The following is an 18,209-nucleotide window of genomic DNA, read 5'->3' as shown; positions in this document are numbered from 1 at the left end:
AAGTCTAAAATTGTGGGGTTTGCTAATTCAGGTAGAACTGAGGAAGAGAAAAAGGTTTCCACAGATTACAAATGTTTCTCTGGAATTGTATAAAAGACATTGGCCTCAGCTTGACCTACCGTTCTAGCGGGATGGAGGGATGAAGATATCTGTTTACACGTGGTGCGTGACGGCCTCAGAGGGCGAAGACGTTGCGGCCGCCTTTTTTAAAAAGTTTTCTTAAAGAAGAAGAGCGCATGAATGCTCATGCACAGAAAGGTAGGGTTTTTTAAAATTGAAACTTAATTTCCCCCTCCCCCCACCCCACCCCCGATGGGTGCAGCTGCTCCTCGCGAGGAACCACGAGGAACTGGGACAACCCACGATGCCTTCCCACATGTTCCACGATCTCATCCCGAGACCGCGGAAAAAGCGGGCTCAAAGGCAAGGGCAAGATCCTGGGGCAAGGGAGGGATCATCCCTCCCTGAGGGATGGATTCCTGCATTAGGGTGGATTCCTGCATTGAGCTGGGGGTTGGACTCGATGGCCTTATAGGCTCCTTCCAACTCTACTATTCTATGATTCCAGGATCTCCTGTGCGTCATGTAGATGCACAGGGACGATCCCAGGGATCGCCCCGGGTTTTCGCCCCATCTAGCCATGGCCATTGTAGGGCTAGAAAACATCTACCTCACCTACCAACTATCCTCCTTTCCTAAGGGAGCAAATAGATGCAGACGTGCTCTCTTTGCATTCAGTCCTCTTCAGAGAGCTCAGTTCAGAGAGCCAAACTATATGTTGGTGTGTTGCTAAGCCTGCTAGGTTTATTGACTCTTTTGTAAGTGTGTAGCCTCGTGTGGCGCAGAGTGGTAAGCGGCAGTTACTGCAGCCAAAACTCTCCCCACGGCCTGAGTTCGATCCCAGCGGAAGCTGGTTCTCAGGCAGCCAGCTCAGGTTGCCTCAGCCTTCCAGCCTTCCGAGGTCGGTAAAATGAGTCCCCAGCTAGCTGGGGGAAAGGCAACCGCGACTGGGGAAGGCAATGGCAAACCATCCCGCTACAAAGTCCGCCAAGAAAACGTCAGCGAAAGCAGGCGTCCCTCTAGGAGTCAGCAATGACTCAAATGATTGCACGAGAGGTTCCTTTCCTTTTTAAAGTGTGTATTACCCCAAGTCATATTGGGACCTCTGCTCTCTGAGAGGGGAGGGTTAAACCTTCCTTCCCCCCACCCATTTCCCCCTTTAAAATTCCACCCCTGGGGTGGGCAGGTGTTAAAAAAAGGAAAGAATATAATCTCCATTTGGAGTCAGTGGAGGATTCAACCCCCTTTTTAAAAAATCCATGGTGTAATTTGACAGTAAAACAAGTGGAGAGAAGGTTTAATCTTCCCCTTCTGCTGTGTAGTGGCCCCAGTTTGAATTAGGGCCACACAGCCTTTCACAGGAGTAAATGAATTTAGCAAGCTCAGCTACATGATATATAATTAGCATAATGTGTTGCGTGGCCCTTAAATGACCAGTTCTGCAAGTTCCAGAAACTCACAAAGCAGCCAAGATACCACTGAGAACTTTTTGAAAGTTTCACATTTTCATACTTTTTTTAAAAAAAATAAGGTGCTTAATGAGTATATGTGATGTGTATATCATATGTATGGATGTGGGTGGTAACTAGCTGTTTTGTAGAGCAGGTAGGAAAGTGAGCTATAAATGTATAACCTTAAAAATAAAGACAATAAATGGAGGAACGGGCAAAACTGATTGAACCAGAGCTTCATTTGTTAGTATGTACATCTAACATAAAACTATGAAGCCAGGAGCAAGCTGGTCTTGCACCATTTCTAAGGGACCTACTTCTCATTTATAAATTTATATCCTTCTTCACCACCATCTTCATTATAGAATCAAAGAATAGTAGAGTTGGAAGGGGCCTATAAGGCCATCGAGTCCAACCCCCTGCTCAATGCAGGAATCCACGCTAAAGCATCCCTGACAGATGGTTGTCCAGCTGCCTCTTGAAGGCCTCTAGTGTGGGAGAGCCCACAACCTCTGTAGGTAACTTGTTGTACTCAAGATGTTTTGGCCCACAATTCCCATCATGCCTCACCATTGGCTATGCTGGCTTGTGCTGATGGGAATTGCAGGACAAAATGCCTGGACAGTCAAAAGTTGCCCATCCCTAACCAATATAAAAAAGCACTAATCAATCCTAATTGGACTATAACTGGACCAGTACTGTGAACAAAATGGTTATCTTGCACCCTGCAGATTAATCATGCTGAATAAATTTAACAATGCCATAGGGTTCCACAGTGGGAAATGGCAAAATTTACGTGATCCTATGCCTGTTTACCTAGATGTATCACACATCCAGTTTAATGAGATTCTCATCTGAGGATTGAGATATGAGACTGTAAGCCTATCCACATTCGCTTGGGAGCAAGCCCCCTTTAATCTCAATGGCACAGAATGAGGTTGCAAAGTGCACTTATTTGAAAGCAAGTTCCACTGAAGCAAATTGGACTTCCTTCTAAGAAAAACACGAATAAGCCTGGAATATATTTTTTTTTAAAAAAACCCAACATCTCTCTAAGCCACACAAGGCTCCTTGGTTTTGTCTATAATGCTTGGTGCTGAGATGGTGCCATTTTATTTCCCCCCAACGGAGCTCCGGGTGAAATTTGGGAACGGAATTAAGATAAGGAGGAAGCTCAAAGTTGCTTGCAGCTCTTCACTCGACTGGCTGTTTTCTATCCATAGCCCCTTCCCTTGGTTCTTTTTAAGTTTCCCGCATGTTTTATTTTATGTCACTCAATATGGAATGAGTTCTACAATCCATATCTGAGCTATGCCAGAACCACAGTTAGGTGGGTGGCCACAACCATGTCAGGAGATGTTTTGACTCTTTGAAAGGAAGTCTGGGGTTAAAGTCAGGATTCAGGCTTGGAGTTCTGAAAATATTTTTTTGGTTTGGTTCTTGTTGTATTTTTAGCTCCCCAAACCTAAAGGCTCCAAAGCTGCAGCAGAAAAAGAAGGACCGTATTATAAGCAAAAGGGTCATCATCAAAAGATTTCTTACTGCACACACTCTTCCCACTCTGGAATAGATAGCATGAGCTCCTGCCTCCGCCTCTAATGCTTTCTCAGTAAAGAAGAAGTACACCTTGTTATCTTCTCGGTCTTCATTGTCAGGAATCACATAGTTGCTAACAAATTTAGGTTCTTTAAAACAGAGAGAGAAAGAGAGAGAGAGAGCAAATTTATTCAAGGAACTCCCATGGTAAGCAAGCAAATATTACACACATGTGTGTGCACGCAATCAAATTGCTCAATTTTCCATTCAGAAATTATGAAATTATCCAAGTGAGTCATGGACACTGACCAAGGGTAGCCATGTGTCCTGCTTTATGGAGGACAGCACTCTATTTGAATGGCTATCAGAGGACAGTCCTGTGTTTGAAGGCATCTTCCCTTGGAAGAACTGTCCAGTACGAATCCAGTTTAAAAATAAAGAACCTTAATAAGGCAGAGCAGCAGTGACCTTGAGCATTTGGACAGCAGACTGAGCAGCAGGCCCACAGATCACCTAGTCACAATCTTTCCTCGGGATGATAATATATATTGTATTTATATTTATATTTATATTTTAGTAATTATTTCTATATGTCCGTCTATACATAAATTTTATAATATACAAATGTTGTGCAAATCGATGTCCTCTTTGGTCCTCTTTTTGGGTGCTTTGTCAGTGAAAGTTGCTGAGCTTTCATTCATCACAAATGTGAGCCAAGTTGGGTTCTTGCTAGGAGTCTATCGAACCTAAAAGGGGATAGATTCCATAGTGGTAGACATCCTTGTGTATAAGTGGTCACCTCAGTACTGACTGGGCAATTTATGACTTTGGGTCGCGGGCCACAATTCAAGATCTTTTTTGAAATCCTGAATGCTGCGGATACCTGTTTTAAATTTAGTTTCTAGTCTACATGTGTATCATAAGTAATGGGGCAAAGTAGAAAGTCTTCTGATCTAGAAGACGTATCAAGTAGGAAATGGAATGGGAGGTCTTGAGCCAGGAAGTCTCAGGAGGAGGACCTACTCCCATCCTGCAGCTTGCTTAAGGGGACAGACATGTGTGTGTGTGCACTTTGAACTGAATAGAAGATCTTGGCCTCAAACTAAAGCCTGCAGGTGTTTTATGTTTCTGTAATAACAAGGCTGGAGACGTCAGTGTGAAATTGCAACAGCCAAACTGCTAGAGGGCAGTGCAGCAATGAAAATGAAGGCCAAATTAAGTGTGTGTGTGTGTGTGTGTGTGTGTGAGAGAGAGAGAGAGAGAGAGAGAGAGAGAGAGAGAGAGAGAGAGAGAGAGAGAGAGAGAGAGAGAGAGAGGAATCACAGGTTAACAGAGGCCACAGCTAGACTGAAGGTTTATCCTGGGATCATCCAGGGTTCACCCCTGCCTGAGCACTGGATCCCCTGTGTGTCACCCAGATGAACAGGTTTGACCCCTGGACGATCCAGGGATAAACCTTAGGTCTAGCTATGGCCAGAGCGGTACCTTTCATCTCTAAATCAGAAGTAAATCACCATTTTCAAGGGGACTTCAGCAAAATGAAGTCGGGGACAAGGTTGAAGGAAAGTCATTTTCATGAAACCATTTCTCCTTCAGTTACTGGGTAAATTCCATGAATTTTTGGTCAAGCCAGTTTTTCTACAGCTCTGCCTTATGGTACAAACATACAAACATTTGCAATGCACGTTTCTCGTAAGCAAGAATAGAACAGCATTGCGTTAAGCACCACCAAGATCTCTGAGGGGGACAAAAAGACAAACTTTACAAACTGTTTCAAGTGAGTGAAATTTTCTCTGAACATATGGAGAATATCGGTTTTGAAAATATTTGCGCAGCTCCAGCATACATATCATTTTTTTTCATACATATACAAAAAAAATAAAAAAAATAAAATAAAAAAATACCCCTAAGAAAAATACCCCAATCTTACTCTCTGGGGTTCATTTATTTTAATTTGTATTAGTCTGAAACTTGGCATGGAATTGATGCGACCATCTGTGGCTCAATACAAAACAGGAATCAGAGCCACTGAGCTGTACTTATTTGGCACTGAGACTAAGAGCTAGATGCACATAGAGGGATGTGCAGGTTGAAAGCATTTTGCTGCTTTTGTTGCTAAATCAGAACCATGTGAAGACTCTGGTTTGACTTTGCTATGATAAACCAAACACTGAGGTTTATCCTTGGGAAAGCTCTGGATTACCTCTCTACATCAAGGGATTAGAGGGACACTCCTTCGACTACCCTTATATGGTGCCACCAATGTACATGATGCCTATGACTTAAACAAAATCTCAGATCCCTGCCCAAAGATACCATAAATTAAAGTTTTATAGTAGGAAGAGGAAGAATGTGAGAAAACCCAGTTATGAATGTGTTGGTTTTCCATTTTTTATTGGAGATGGGGGAGACCAGCCGAATATGCACATGTAAAACAAGTGCTTCTGAGGCCTTAACTAGACCTAAGGTTTATCCCGGGATCATCTCTGCCTGATCCCGGGATCCCCTGTGTGTCATTTACATGAACACGGATGACCCTGGGATGATCCCGGGATAAACCTTAGGTCTAGCTACGGCCTTAGAAAGGCAGTCATATTTGTCTGTCCCATGTATATCCTGATTTCCCCCCCAAGGAGCGCCCAAGGCAGTATACACAATCCCCCTCCTCTCCATTTTATCTTCACATCAACCCTGTGAGGTAGGTTAGGAGGAATTCTTGTGGAGGAATTTGAAGAGGAGAGCAAGAGGACACCATAGGGCTGGAGCCAGGATCTGCTATCTGCAAGAGGAAGTTCTCCCTGCACCCAATTTGCCCCTCCCCATTCCCCACATCACAGCTCACCCTATTCAGCAGGGTCTCCTGACTCTCTGTGTAGCATTTTCAGGAGGCCAGAGGGGCTGCCCTAAGAGGGAGGGACTGGGGAAGTCCACTTCCACCAAGACACTTGATCCAACGTAAATCTCGATTGAACCCATTGCCAGCATTCTTGGGATGATTTCTAGGCATAAAGGGCAGCAAAGGGAAATGATAAGCAGCTAACATTAGTGGTCAAGGGAATTGCCCAGGGCTTTCAGGACATGCTGAGCAATCCTATGCATGTTTAGGCAGAAGAACATGCATACACCCAGGTAAGGGTGCACAGGATTGAAATCTGAGGACGCCTTCCAGAGTGTGCATTCAAAATAGCTCAAACAATGAGCTTGTTCACACATGCCCGTGTCTGGGGGACCTCATAATGCATGGTATAAGCAGTGGTGTGGACTTCCCTCCTCTCCCATGCTGCACGAGGAAGAAGCAGCCATATTTATTTATTTATTACATTTATATCCCGCCTTTTTTCCTCCAGGGAACCCAAGGCAGCGTCCGTAATCCTCCTCCTCCTCTCCATGTTATCCTCACAACAACAACCCTGTGAGGTGTTTTGGGCTGAGAGTTTGTGACTGGCCCAAAGTCACCCAGTGGATTTCCATGGCTGAGTGGGGACTAGAACCCGGATCTCCCGACTCCCAGTCTGACACCTTAGCCACTCCACCACCCTGGCTCTCCAATTACACATGTGCATCCATGTACACATGGGCCTAATTTATATCCCATGTCTTTTTCTCAGGGAGGGATCTACAGATATCCATTATCTTGAATGTGTGTGAAGACTGGGAATACTTGCTCATTCTCCAAACGTACCAGATCCTCAACCAGGAAAGCATGTAAATCAGCTCAATTGATTATTTAGTTCTTGTCTTGTGCTCTCAGACATTTCTTCCACTATAGCAGGGGAAGGGAATAAGTGGCCCCTTCTGCACCTCCCTCCCTGCCCAGGGTAATTATTATTTTTAAAACACACACACACACCATTTTGACCCTGGTTTGACCCTTTTAGTGCCCTGTAGTTAATATGGCAGGCAGGTTGGTCCCTGGTATATCTAGGGGTGATCACATTACACCAGTCTTAAAATCTCTTCACTGCCTGCCAATTAGTTTCCGGGCAAAGTATAAAGTGTTAGTTTATCACCTTTAAAGCCCTACATGATTTGGGTCCAGGCTACCTGCAGGATCGCCTTCTCCCATACAATCCGGCCCACACACGCAGGTCCACTGGGAAGAATTTAATTCAGTCAGCAAAGACTAGGCTGACAACCGTTACCCAGAAGACCTTCTCTTCTGCTGCTCTCAGACTGTGGAATGGCCTGCCGGAGGAGACTCATCAGCTTGACAGTCTTTTAGCATTCAAGAAAGCTATCAAGACTGATCTCTTCCGGCAGGCCTATCCAATGGAATTTTAGGATACTTTTAGGATGCTTTTAGGATGTTTTTAACAGTGTATATTATGTTTTAAATAAGTATTTAATGTATTTTATGCTTGCTGTTGTTCCCCGCCTCGATACAATCAGAGAGGTGGGTAAGAAATATATTATTATTATTATTAGGGTCAAAATTAACTTGCAAATGTCAAATTTTGGCCCTTTGGCACTCTGTAACTGCTCCAGATACCATTTTAAAAATTGTTGTTGTTGCCCCTGTATGGGGGATCCCAGGGGGGCAAAAATGGCTCTTTTCAAAGATGCCCATCCTTGCTTCATAGAATTAGCTAGCCATGTTGAAAGGATAGGGGCCATGTGAATTATTTGTATTGACCAAATGTATAACTACTGTGCTAACTGAAGTGACCAGAAGCAGAACTCCGAACAGGACTTCCTGATGCAAATAACTGGATTCTGAAGCAAAAACTACGCGCATTTGAAGGCTGCTTTACAGTGCTAATTTTCCCAATCTGATGGCAATACTTTGGGGTATGGACAGGGCCGGCACTGCCATAGAGGCCACTCAGGCAGACGCCTAGAGCACCAAGGTAAGGGGGGACACCGAACGCCGCACCCGGAAGCCGCTCTGCCACAGCGGCTCTGAGAGGGCGGCTTCCGGGTGCGCCGTTCCAAAGCCGCCTGCACGCCCCAGCGTCCTGGCTTCACTTCGGCTGGGCGCCCACCCAGCCGGAGTGAAGCGAAGCCATGCCCGCTCCCCCCCCCCCAGCATCCTAACTTTGCTTTGGCTGGGACCACTCAGCCGAAGCAAAGCCAGGACGCTGGGGCAGGTGGGCAGCTTCGGAACGTGCACCCGGAAGTCACTCTCCCAGAGTGGCTTCCGGCTGGGCGGCCATTCCAAAGCTGCCCTCACCCACCCCAGCGTCCTGGCTTAGCTTCAGCTGGGCAAGATGGCGCCCCGCGTCCAGGTATGCTGGGGTGGGTGTGGGTGAAAGCAGCTCACCTGCCTAGGGCGCAAAATAGTCTGGCACCGGCCCTGGGTATGGAGCCCACATAGGACTTCCCATAACAGAATGAGACCAGCACATCATGTCACTGAGGCATTTTTAATTTCACAGCACATCCAATGTGATGGGAAGTAACATCACATTATTATTATCTTTAAAAGGATTTCTTACGGACCCCTTGTACCTTTCAGCAGACGGTCATCATCGGGTTCGGTCCGGATATGTGCCATGCGACCCATTGTGCGGAAGACTGCAGCATCCCTTCCCCAGTAGTCACTGAAGAGCCCAGCAAACAATTCTCCACCTGAAAGTCAGATGCATTTGTCATAAGTATACAGGACTGCCATGCTTATGCAATGTGCCATATTATAGCAGATGCATCTGATAAGGCCCTGTTTTCACAAAGTGCAGAATTAGGAGTGTACAATCTTACCTGGACTGTACTGGTTCAACATGCTATATCATGGAGGCGGTGTCTGAGAAGGGCAAGTTTACACAAACCACAGAATCAGATGGGCACAGTTTTACCTGGACTGTACCACTTTGGGCTGCAGGTGAAGAGTTGAATGGTCCCCCACAACTCCTCACTCCCAAACAACTAGTCATCTTTCAGGAAGAAACCTAGCATGTCAGGGAAGGGTTTGAATGTCAACATGGCATGCTAGTTTTCTATGTCCGACTCTTCTCCTCCTCCTCCTCCTTCTTCTTCTTCTTCTTCTTCTTCTTCTTCTTCTTCTTCTTCTTCTTCTTCTTCTTCTTCTTCTTCTTCTTCTTCTTCTTCTTCTTCTTCTTCTTGGAACAGCACTCAGACCCTGACTTCTAGCCAGAAGTGTTACAAATGAGGAAAAACTGTGCTGACTTGATTAAGTCTGATGCTTGTATAAACCATGCCTAAAACATGAAGAAGTTTCATAGTAGCAGGACTAAAACTTACTAGGCAGTGTCCAAGTGATACGAGTGGAATCAAGACAGTAGGGATGGGTGGACTCACCTTCGTTTGTGCTCACCGAACCGCCAATGCCCACCCACCGAGCTGCTGGATGTCCCAGTGAGCACTTGGCGAGTGCTGGGGGTGCGCCCATTCCCTTAGCAAGCCTCCATTTTACCTAATAAATAATGGCTCGAGGTTTTCCAGAAATGTAACATTGCATAAACAGTAGCCGTAAAGGGTCTATTTTAGGGCGACCATATGGAAAGGAGGACAGGGCTCCTGTATCTTTAATAGTTGTATAGAAAAGGGGATTTCAGCAGGTGCTATTCGTATGCATGCAGCACCAGGTGAAATTCCCTCTTCATCACAACAGTTAAAGCTACAGGAGCCCTTCCCTCTTTGGTATCTGGTCCAGATACAGGAGCCCTGTCCTCCTTTCCATATGGTCACCGTATATTTATGCAACATTACAAGTGTAAAGGGACCATTTACATAACATTACATTTCCAGAATGCAAAATGGGAGCTTGCTGAGGGATTTGGGCAGCTTGTGGACTGTGTGGTGCTCAGCAAATAGGTCTGGTAAGCACACAGTGCTCGGCGGATGGGTCCAGTAAGCGTGCAATGGCTCAGCAAATAGAGTGGAGGAGATGAGTGGGTGGGTGAGGAGTCTGCCAGATCCCCCCCTCAGACTCCCACAACATCTCTACAAGAGAGGGATTTAACACATAAACCATCTTTTTAACTAAGCTAAAGGCAATCAAGATTTTGAACTGTTGGTTGATCTCTCTCTTTTAAGAAAGGGATTTTGTAACTTATTACTATCCAAGTATTTGCCACTAGATGGCACCCACACACCACAAAATAATGGAAAGCAAGTTATTATACAAAGGAAAGAAAATTAACTCTTTGTTCTGAATCAATTCTGTGTATATATTTAATATCCTTTGACAGAAATATGCTTTCCTTCATCCTTTTTTAACTTTAAGCAAAGCAAAACTAAAGAAAACACTCACTTGACAGATATACTGTAACTGGTATAACTGATTTTTTTTTTAAATGATAATAATCATAATTATTATAATATTTTCTCAAGGCAATGTTTACTTGCTGTTTACATTGAAATGGGGATTTCATTTCAGTTTAAGGGATGTATTTGAAATTGATGGTGCTATAATTCTAAATCATGATCCTCAATAGTTTACCAAAGCATAGCAGCTATGGGAAACTCAGAGCTCTTTGCTGGTACCATCAAGTCCATGTGTAGTGATGCCGCTGAATTTCATAATTAGTCAACCCATTGGTTGAAACTCATCTGATTGTAATGCTCACCTTTGTAGCAAACTTGGATCACTGTCTTATGAATTCATTATTATTTTCAGAATAGATTGTGGGTTTTGTAGCATACACAGTCTACATCCAAACTACAGAATTTCTGGGCATGTAATGAGTTTGCCATTTAACCCTTTTCTTTCAGGTGGAAATGTGGTGATATCTAGCACTTTAGGGAAAAGATATTCAGTATATTATATGCAATAACATGTATAGGTAATTTTTTTACACATACATGCTTTGTAATATTTTTGTCCACCTATAGACATTGTTGGCATAATGAAAGGTATGCATGAGTTATGAAATGAATTCTTAACCTAAGTTTCTGAATCTCAGTTGAGTGGAAATCTTAATTTCCCTGAGGAACTTCATATTGGTCAAGAGCCAAAGGGTCTCTATAGAACTCACAATATACAGGATCTTCTGATTTAGTTGTGTGATAAGGGGGATTTGAGCATTTGCAATGGCATTTTCACTTTGCACATTAAGTTTCCGTTCTTATGGAAGAGACCTGCATGCATGGGTGTGCTCTGGGACTGCTGCCATTGATTACAGTCATATGTGAGATATAGCTCGTAGACTCTCCTGGGTATGAAGTCCTCCTGCAGAATAGGCTTGCTTTAGGTCAGCCTTCCCCAGCCTGGTGCTCTCCAGATGTTTTGGCCTTCAACTCTCATCAGCCCCAGCCAGTGTGGCCAATGTTCTGGAATGCTGGAGGTTGTACTTTAAGTATTGGGTAGGGTGACCATATGAAAAGGAGGACAGGGATCCTGTGTCTTTAACAATGAATAGAAAAGGGAATTTATGCAGGTGTATGCATCGAGCACATGGTGAAATCCCCTCTTCATCACAACAGTTAAATATGCAGGAGCTAGTGTGTCCAGATACAAAAGAGGGCAAGGCTCCTGCAGCTTCAACTGTTTTGATGAAGAGGGAATTTCACCAGGTGCTCAATGCATACAAAGGACACCTGCTGACATTCCCTTTTCTATGCAACTGTTAAAGATATAGGAGCCCTGTCCTCCTTTTCATATGGTCACCCTAGTATTGGGCTACATACATCTTGTCAAAAACAGAAAGCACAATCAAGCTAAAGTTAAGTCCTTCAAAGTCCCCACTGATTACAGTGGGATGTGTTTAAGCACACACAACTCTTTTGTTGAAATGAATGGGAGCTCTAATGCCAGTGTAGTGTAGTGGCTAGAGTGTTGGACTGGGAGTCAGGAGATCCGGGTTCTAGTCCCCACTCGGCCATGGAAACCCACGGAAACCCACGGCCATGGAAACCACTGGCCCAAACTGTGTGACTTTGGGCCAGTCACAGCCTTTCAGCCCAACCTACCTCACAGGGTGGTTGTTGTGAGGATAGAAATGGAGAGGAGAAGGATTATGTCCTTGGATTCCTTGGAGGAAAAACGGTGGGATATAAATGTAATAATAATAAATAATAATAATTTTGACTGGGTCATGTCTAAAAAGAATGGTAATTTAATAGAAGAAAAGGTAGATGAATATTGTTGCAAAATATGCTTTGACCAAGTGCAATGGAATGTCCAGATATGCATACACTTGGTAGAAAGACAGACGGAGGCTTCTTGGGTTTTTCTTATTTTACTGAACTGCAGTTGGGGTGAACTCTGTTGCTCACGCAGAAGCAATGTCACACCCCTCAAACATGGAGGGGTTGTTTTTATACATTTATGTTATCAACACCATCAGCTTACATTCATTGGTCCATGTGATTTATCATGTGGTTAGTAGCGTTGACATGTGTTTGTTAGTGCAATCAAACATTTATTGAGATAGTAAACACGCATGTGCAAAGGCAGCTTATGGGTTAAGTTAGCACTTGAACTCTTTTGGTTCACTTGATCATTTATGTAACTGAGCTTGCGCTCTTAAAGCTCCTTTGTCTTCGGCCCATGGGAATCTCTTCAAACATTAGACTATGTAACTTTTACTCAGCTGAGTCTGAGTCTTTCCGGGCGGTGTCATTGGTTAGTAGCTTTGATTGGCAACTTACAATACAGGTAAACAATAGAAAGCTGTATAACACTATTTTTAACTGTCGTAAACTGCCCAGAGAGCTTCGGCTATGGGGCGGTATATCAATGTAATAAATAAATAAATAAATAAATAAATATGAGTTGCCTGGAGAACTTCTGTTATGGGGCAGCTATAAAAAGACAGTAATCAAGCAATTAATCAAGCAATATGACACACGTTTCCTACTCCTGCTATTTGAGATTCTTTACTTGGATATACAGTGGTTTGAGCCTAGGAACTTAGGCCTAGAAGGCCTGTGCTCTCCAACCCATTGGTGGGGCTGAGTCATACCCCAACCACAGCAGTGGAAACGATCTGGACTGGAGCTGATGCCAATAAGAGGGGCACTACTGTACTACATATCAAAAGCCATGTGCCTGAAGGAAATTATCATCCTCTGAAGAACTACTGCGGTCTCTGTCAACCTGCCAACGGGCTCTATTACCAAGTAGGGCTTTGCTTTATTGAAAGCAGATATGAGAATTCATTTGTTTTTGATACTTGGGTCAAAATAGTCTATATGGAATTTATCTACCCATTTAACATTTTTATGTCACATTATCCATGGTTAAAGGTCTGTTTTCCTTCCCGATTGTAATACAGTTTATTCGTTCAGAAATGGAATTGTTCCTCAATGCCTTTCCTTAGCACCAGGTCAGATGACAAATACAAAAGTAAGGTTTTTAAGCTAACTAACGAGAAAACTTTAAACAAAAACCAACAATTAAACAAATACGAAGTGCTAATCAAGTCCTTAAATTTCCCCCATTGAAATCATTACAGCATGGAAAAACTTAAATTTGGTTGGATTGTGTCCAATATTGTCAAGTAATGCACTGAAAACCACGAAGGAATGAAGTATAAGGGGGCTGGCTTCTGTCTTGCCTTAATCCAGCCTTCCCCAACCTGGCGCCTTCCAGTCATTTCAGATTGCAACTTCCAGACTGCATGGACGGCGCTCAGAGACGATGGGAATTATAGTCCAAAGCGTCTGCAGGACCCCAGGCTGGGGTAGCCCTGCCTTAAGCTATTGTCTGCTGAAGTTACACAGAATAAAAAGGGATAAATGATGCATGTAATATTTTTAAAAAAACCTCAAGGTATTACTGTCATGTCATTTTCTGGGAAAGGTGTGTCATGGGGGTACAGATATATGAAACGTCATATACATTTAACCTGGCATGCTTTACAGAGACCTGGCTGGGAGATGACAGTGGCCCGACGTGGGCCCAGGCCCTCCCAGCTGGGTGCTGTGTTAGCGAGCAGGTGAAGAAAAGTGGGGGGCAAGGCAGAGTAGCTGTGGTCTACAAAGACAATCTTAACCTGACCAGACTTCCTGTCCGACATTAAAATCACTCCACTGGCTGCCAATTAGCTTCTGAGCGAAGTACAAAGTGTTGGTTATTACCTTTAAAGCCCTACATGGTTTGGGTCCAGGTTACCTGTGGGATCAGCTTCTCCCATGCAATCCACCCTGCACACTCAGGTCCTCTGGGGAGAACTTCCTTCAGTCAGCCACAACTAGGCTAACAACTGTTACCCAGAGGACCTTTTCTTCTGTCACCCACAAACTGTGGAATGGCCTGCCAGAGGAGATTTGTTAACTTAACACTCTCTCCGGGTTTAAGTCAGCCATAAAGACTAATCTCTTCCAGCAGGCCTACCCAGATGAATGTTAAACCAAGAATTTTTAAGATCTGTTGATTGTTATGTTGATGCTGTATTGATTTTATATGCTCTTTTAATTAATTTTATGTATCTAATTTATACTGTATTGTACTAATGTTCCCTGCCTCGATCCAAAGGGAGAAGTGGGTAATAAATTATTATTATTATTATTATTATTATTATTATTATTATTATTATTATTATTATTAAATCCACTTGGGATTAGCAGTACATAGAAAGAGGATTCTTTGCCTAAATCACCTTTGGGGATCTTGTTCACATATCCCAAAGCTACTGCCTGGGAAGAAACATCACATCCAGCACCTAGGGGTGCGTGCATCATCCTGGACAGCAATGTTCAACCATTTTATGGATTGAAAAACTGGTTTTAGGTACTCGTCCCCCATCACACTCCATTGGATGGTTGACATAGTGACATCATGAACCATCACCTGTTTGGCGAAAGAGCTGGCTCTGGAGAAGGATCGATGGTGCGGACACTAGGAATGTACAAATCAGCAAAACCTGAGCTCACCAACGTTGTCTATGTTCCATCTGGAAGGTCATTATGACTCCACATCAGATTGCAAGTGTTGTTTTTTCTTTCCACATGAAAATCCATGTGTATTTCTCCAAATGTAGGCATCAATTGTGCACATTTTTGAAATATATGCATTCTTCTCCCTTGATCAAAGCATATTTGCGCGCATTTTTGAAATGTACTCATTTTGAAATGTGTGCATTTTTAAAGGTACCCATTTTAAGGTAAATTCATTTTTAAATTTACACTTTTTTCTAGGGCTGTGCTCTGCTCCGATTTGGATCACGAATCCAGAGTGAAGTGACCTGATCCGCCGAATCGGGTCGGGGGAGCTGTGGATTGAGGCGAAGCGGTTCGCCTCCATCTGGAGCTCTGAATGCAGGTAAGTGGGGTGGGGGAAGGGGCCTTACCTGGCTCTACCACCATTGCTGCAGTCCATGGTAAGGGGGCAGAGGCAAGTAAGTAGGGAAGGAGGGGCAAAATCTTGATCTGCCCCTCCAGATCTCAGAGGGTCGGATCGACCCGAAGTGCATCAGCCCGATCCAAAAGTTGCGGCTCGGGCCACGAAGCGGTTCAAGGGGTCCGTGCACAGCCCTACTTTCTTTTTTTAAATGCACGCATGCTGTCAAATACTTTATTTTTTGGGTCCACAAATACACTGCAAACTTAGAAATGTACTCTGACGGTTCGGAAGGTGTAAATTGGGTGGGTGGGAATCCTGATAAAAAATGAACTGAAACAAATTTCGCATACATGCCTAATGGAGTCATGGCTATTTCGACATATTTACCCAACACGTTGTTTAAAGCACACACATTTCAAGAAGCCCAAAGAAAAGAAGTCTGAACATGAGAGGGAGCAACAGAATTATAGCAGGCTATCTCAAATATAATTTTTGAGCCTATGATGTTCAGATTCAAATACACAAGTACGTGACAAATTTGAATTCCTCAGAGAACAGCACAGTCTCTTATTAATATCACTTGGTTAAATTAAGGTTGGGACCACATGTTAACACAGCCAACACATATTTCCCAAACATGTTTTTGCTAGGTAATGGCAATGTGGGATGGGACAAGCAGAGGCATTTACAGGAGTTCGTGTATGCTCCTGGCTCTGATTATTGTGACTACAGCTGCACCTCTCTCTGTCTACATCTCCCTGATTCACACTAAGATTTCCAAATTATGTCGCCCATTTATATTCTTGACTGGGGAGAGGGAAGGCCAAATGGAGGCATGAATGGGTCCCACCGCTGGACATGAGCCCATTAGCAGACATTCATGGTTCTTCCGGTGTATAAATGAATGCATGGAGGAGAATCTCTATTTGAACCAACTTCAGCTGATTCAAAGAGCTGCAGCCAGATTGCTGGCTGCTGCTGGTTACAGGGAGCACACAACGCCCCTGTTAAAACAGCTTCACTGGCTTCCGGTCTGTTTCCAGGGACGATTCAAAGTGATGGTTATGACCTATAAAGCTTTACATGGCTCGGGTCCAGGTTATTTGAAAGACCATATTCTTCCTTACAAGCCTGCCTGTGCTTTGAGATCTTCAGGGAAGGCATGCATGGTGGGAACCAACTGTCTCTGCAGAGGCCACCAGTGAGGGAGGAAGCAGCAGCCAGGCACCCCTCCACCTTGCCTTCATCCAGCTCCAGCTGAGAGCCCCCTCCCTCCTGCTACCAACTGTCTCTGCAGAGGCCACCAATAAGGGAGGAAGCAGCAGCCAGGCACCTCTCCACCGTGCCTGGGTTCAGCTCCAGCTGAGAGCCCCCTCCCTCCTGCTGTCACCTGTAACTGCTGAACTTTGCAACTAAGATTGTAGTGCCTGAATTTCCTTTCCTTTCCCCCCTCCTCCTCCTTCCTCCCAATCCCCTTTCCTTTTGTGTCATGTCTTTTAGATTGTAAGCCTGTGGGCAGAGACTGTCAAGAAATACTTTTGTAAGCCACTGTGAGAGCCTTTTTTGGCTGAAGGGCGGCATAAAAATCCTTAAATAAATAAATAAAAAATAAAACATGGGACAGGGTCTTCTCGGTGACTGCTCCAGGCCTCTTGCACTCCCTTCCCAGGGAAGCTGGCCTGGCTCCCTCCTTGGTATGCTTCTGGAGGCAGGCAACCCCCTTTTTGTTCTGGCAGGCCTTTGGCAAATTGTCTAGATCCCTGTCAAAATCCATTGGAATTTTTTAAAATTGTTATTTGTATTTTAAATGTTTTAATATGGAACTACATTTAATTATGTTTTTTAACTTTTGTATATTTCTATTTATACATTTTAATTGTATATGTTTTAATTTTGTAAAGCCGCTTTGAAGCCCAGTATTGGGGAAAAGGTAGGATATAATAATAATAATAATAATAATAATAACAACAACAACAACAACAACAACAACAACAAGAAGAACAACAACATGTCCAAGGTTCAAGATACACAACAGCATGTGTAGATTTCCCATGAATAATCTGTTTCCCCCATTTTTGTAGGGTTGAGATTGCATGGGGGAAGGGAGCATGTCTGTAGGCCACGTATGCAAACAAGGCCTTGAGTTGGAGGAGAGATGTTGATCTCTCCTCCAACTCAAAATGAACCTCTACATCAGTAGTGTTGAACCTCTTTCTGTCTGAGGGCCAAATTACATTTTGAAGAGGCTCTCGGGAGCCACATCCCAGTGGTGGGCAGGACCAAAGGCAAAAAGAGCAGAGCCAACCAGCATATTTTAGCATAAAACTCTTATTGTCCTATAACTGAGCCTTAGGGGATCCATTGCAGCATTTCAGAACGAGGGAAAAACTGCACATGAGCCAGAAAACCACCAATTAGTGGTCGGAGAGTGGAGTCAGAGGATGGGGGTGGGGCCATAGGAAGGGGGCGTACCCCACTGGGGAACCTCGGATGGCCAAATCTGGTCTCCAGGCCTGAGGTTCTGTACCCCTGACCTTCAGCACAGGAGTGTAATATGGCCAGTCAGTTCTCAATGTACAAAACCGGTATGAAGGTGAAGTTCCCCAATATTATGCCATCACTGTATATCAACAACAGTGGCAAAATAAAAACACACACACATAAGAGCATCTGTGGTACAGTCAACTCGGTGAAACAATGACATTTCATTGCAAAATAAATGCATACAAAAGTAGAACTGGCACATCAACGTTTATAAGTGAATGGTGGCAACACTTTAGAGAGTTGAAGGAAAAAATTCAGAAAGGGCTTTTGGGTTAAATGTGGTCATTACCAAATAAAGTGGAGATGAAGGAGGAGCTGGGGTCAAATGGGCACCTGCCACGTCCCCTCTCAAGTCTGTGCGCTTCTAGATGAAACAGGTGATCCTTTAAAAAGAGAAGAAGTACACAAAGAGCATTATAAGCATGGGTGGCTTA

At 43.9% G+C, this 18,209-nt stretch overlaps 2 protein-coding genes across 2 annotated transcripts in view; one reads left to right on the top strand and one right to left on the bottom strand.

Moving 5' to 3' along the window:
* Positions 1–18,209, top strand: part of LOC134403819 (uncharacterized) — a 537,248-nt gene that overhangs the window by 122,951 nt on the left and 396,088 nt on the right. The window lies entirely within an intron of this gene.
* Positions 1–18,209, bottom strand: part of SEMA3E (semaphorin 3E) — a 248,335-nt gene that overhangs the window by 36,996 nt on the left and 193,130 nt on the right. Inside the window, exons 5-7 of the mRNA XM_063134310.1 lie at positions 18,065–18,158; positions 8,496–8,615; positions 3,054–3,196 (exon numbers count right to left, since the gene is read on the bottom strand). Of these exons, the coding sequence (XP_062990380.1) occupies positions 3,054–3,196; positions 8,496–8,615; positions 18,065–18,158 (357 nt within the window). The remainder of the gene's footprint in view (positions 1–3,053; positions 3,197–8,495; positions 8,616–18,064; positions 18,159–18,209) is intronic.

This window comes from Elgaria multicarinata, chromosome 9 (genome assembly GCF_023053635.1).
Source record: "Elgaria multicarinata webbii isolate HBS135686 ecotype San Diego chromosome 9, rElgMul1.1.pri, whole genome shotgun sequence".
Taxonomy (NCBI): domain Eukaryota; kingdom Metazoa; phylum Chordata; class Lepidosauria; order Squamata; family Anguidae; genus Elgaria; species Elgaria multicarinata.
The sequence above is the reverse complement of the archived record's forward strand: the minus strand, read 5'-3'. Positions and strand labels throughout refer to the sequence as shown.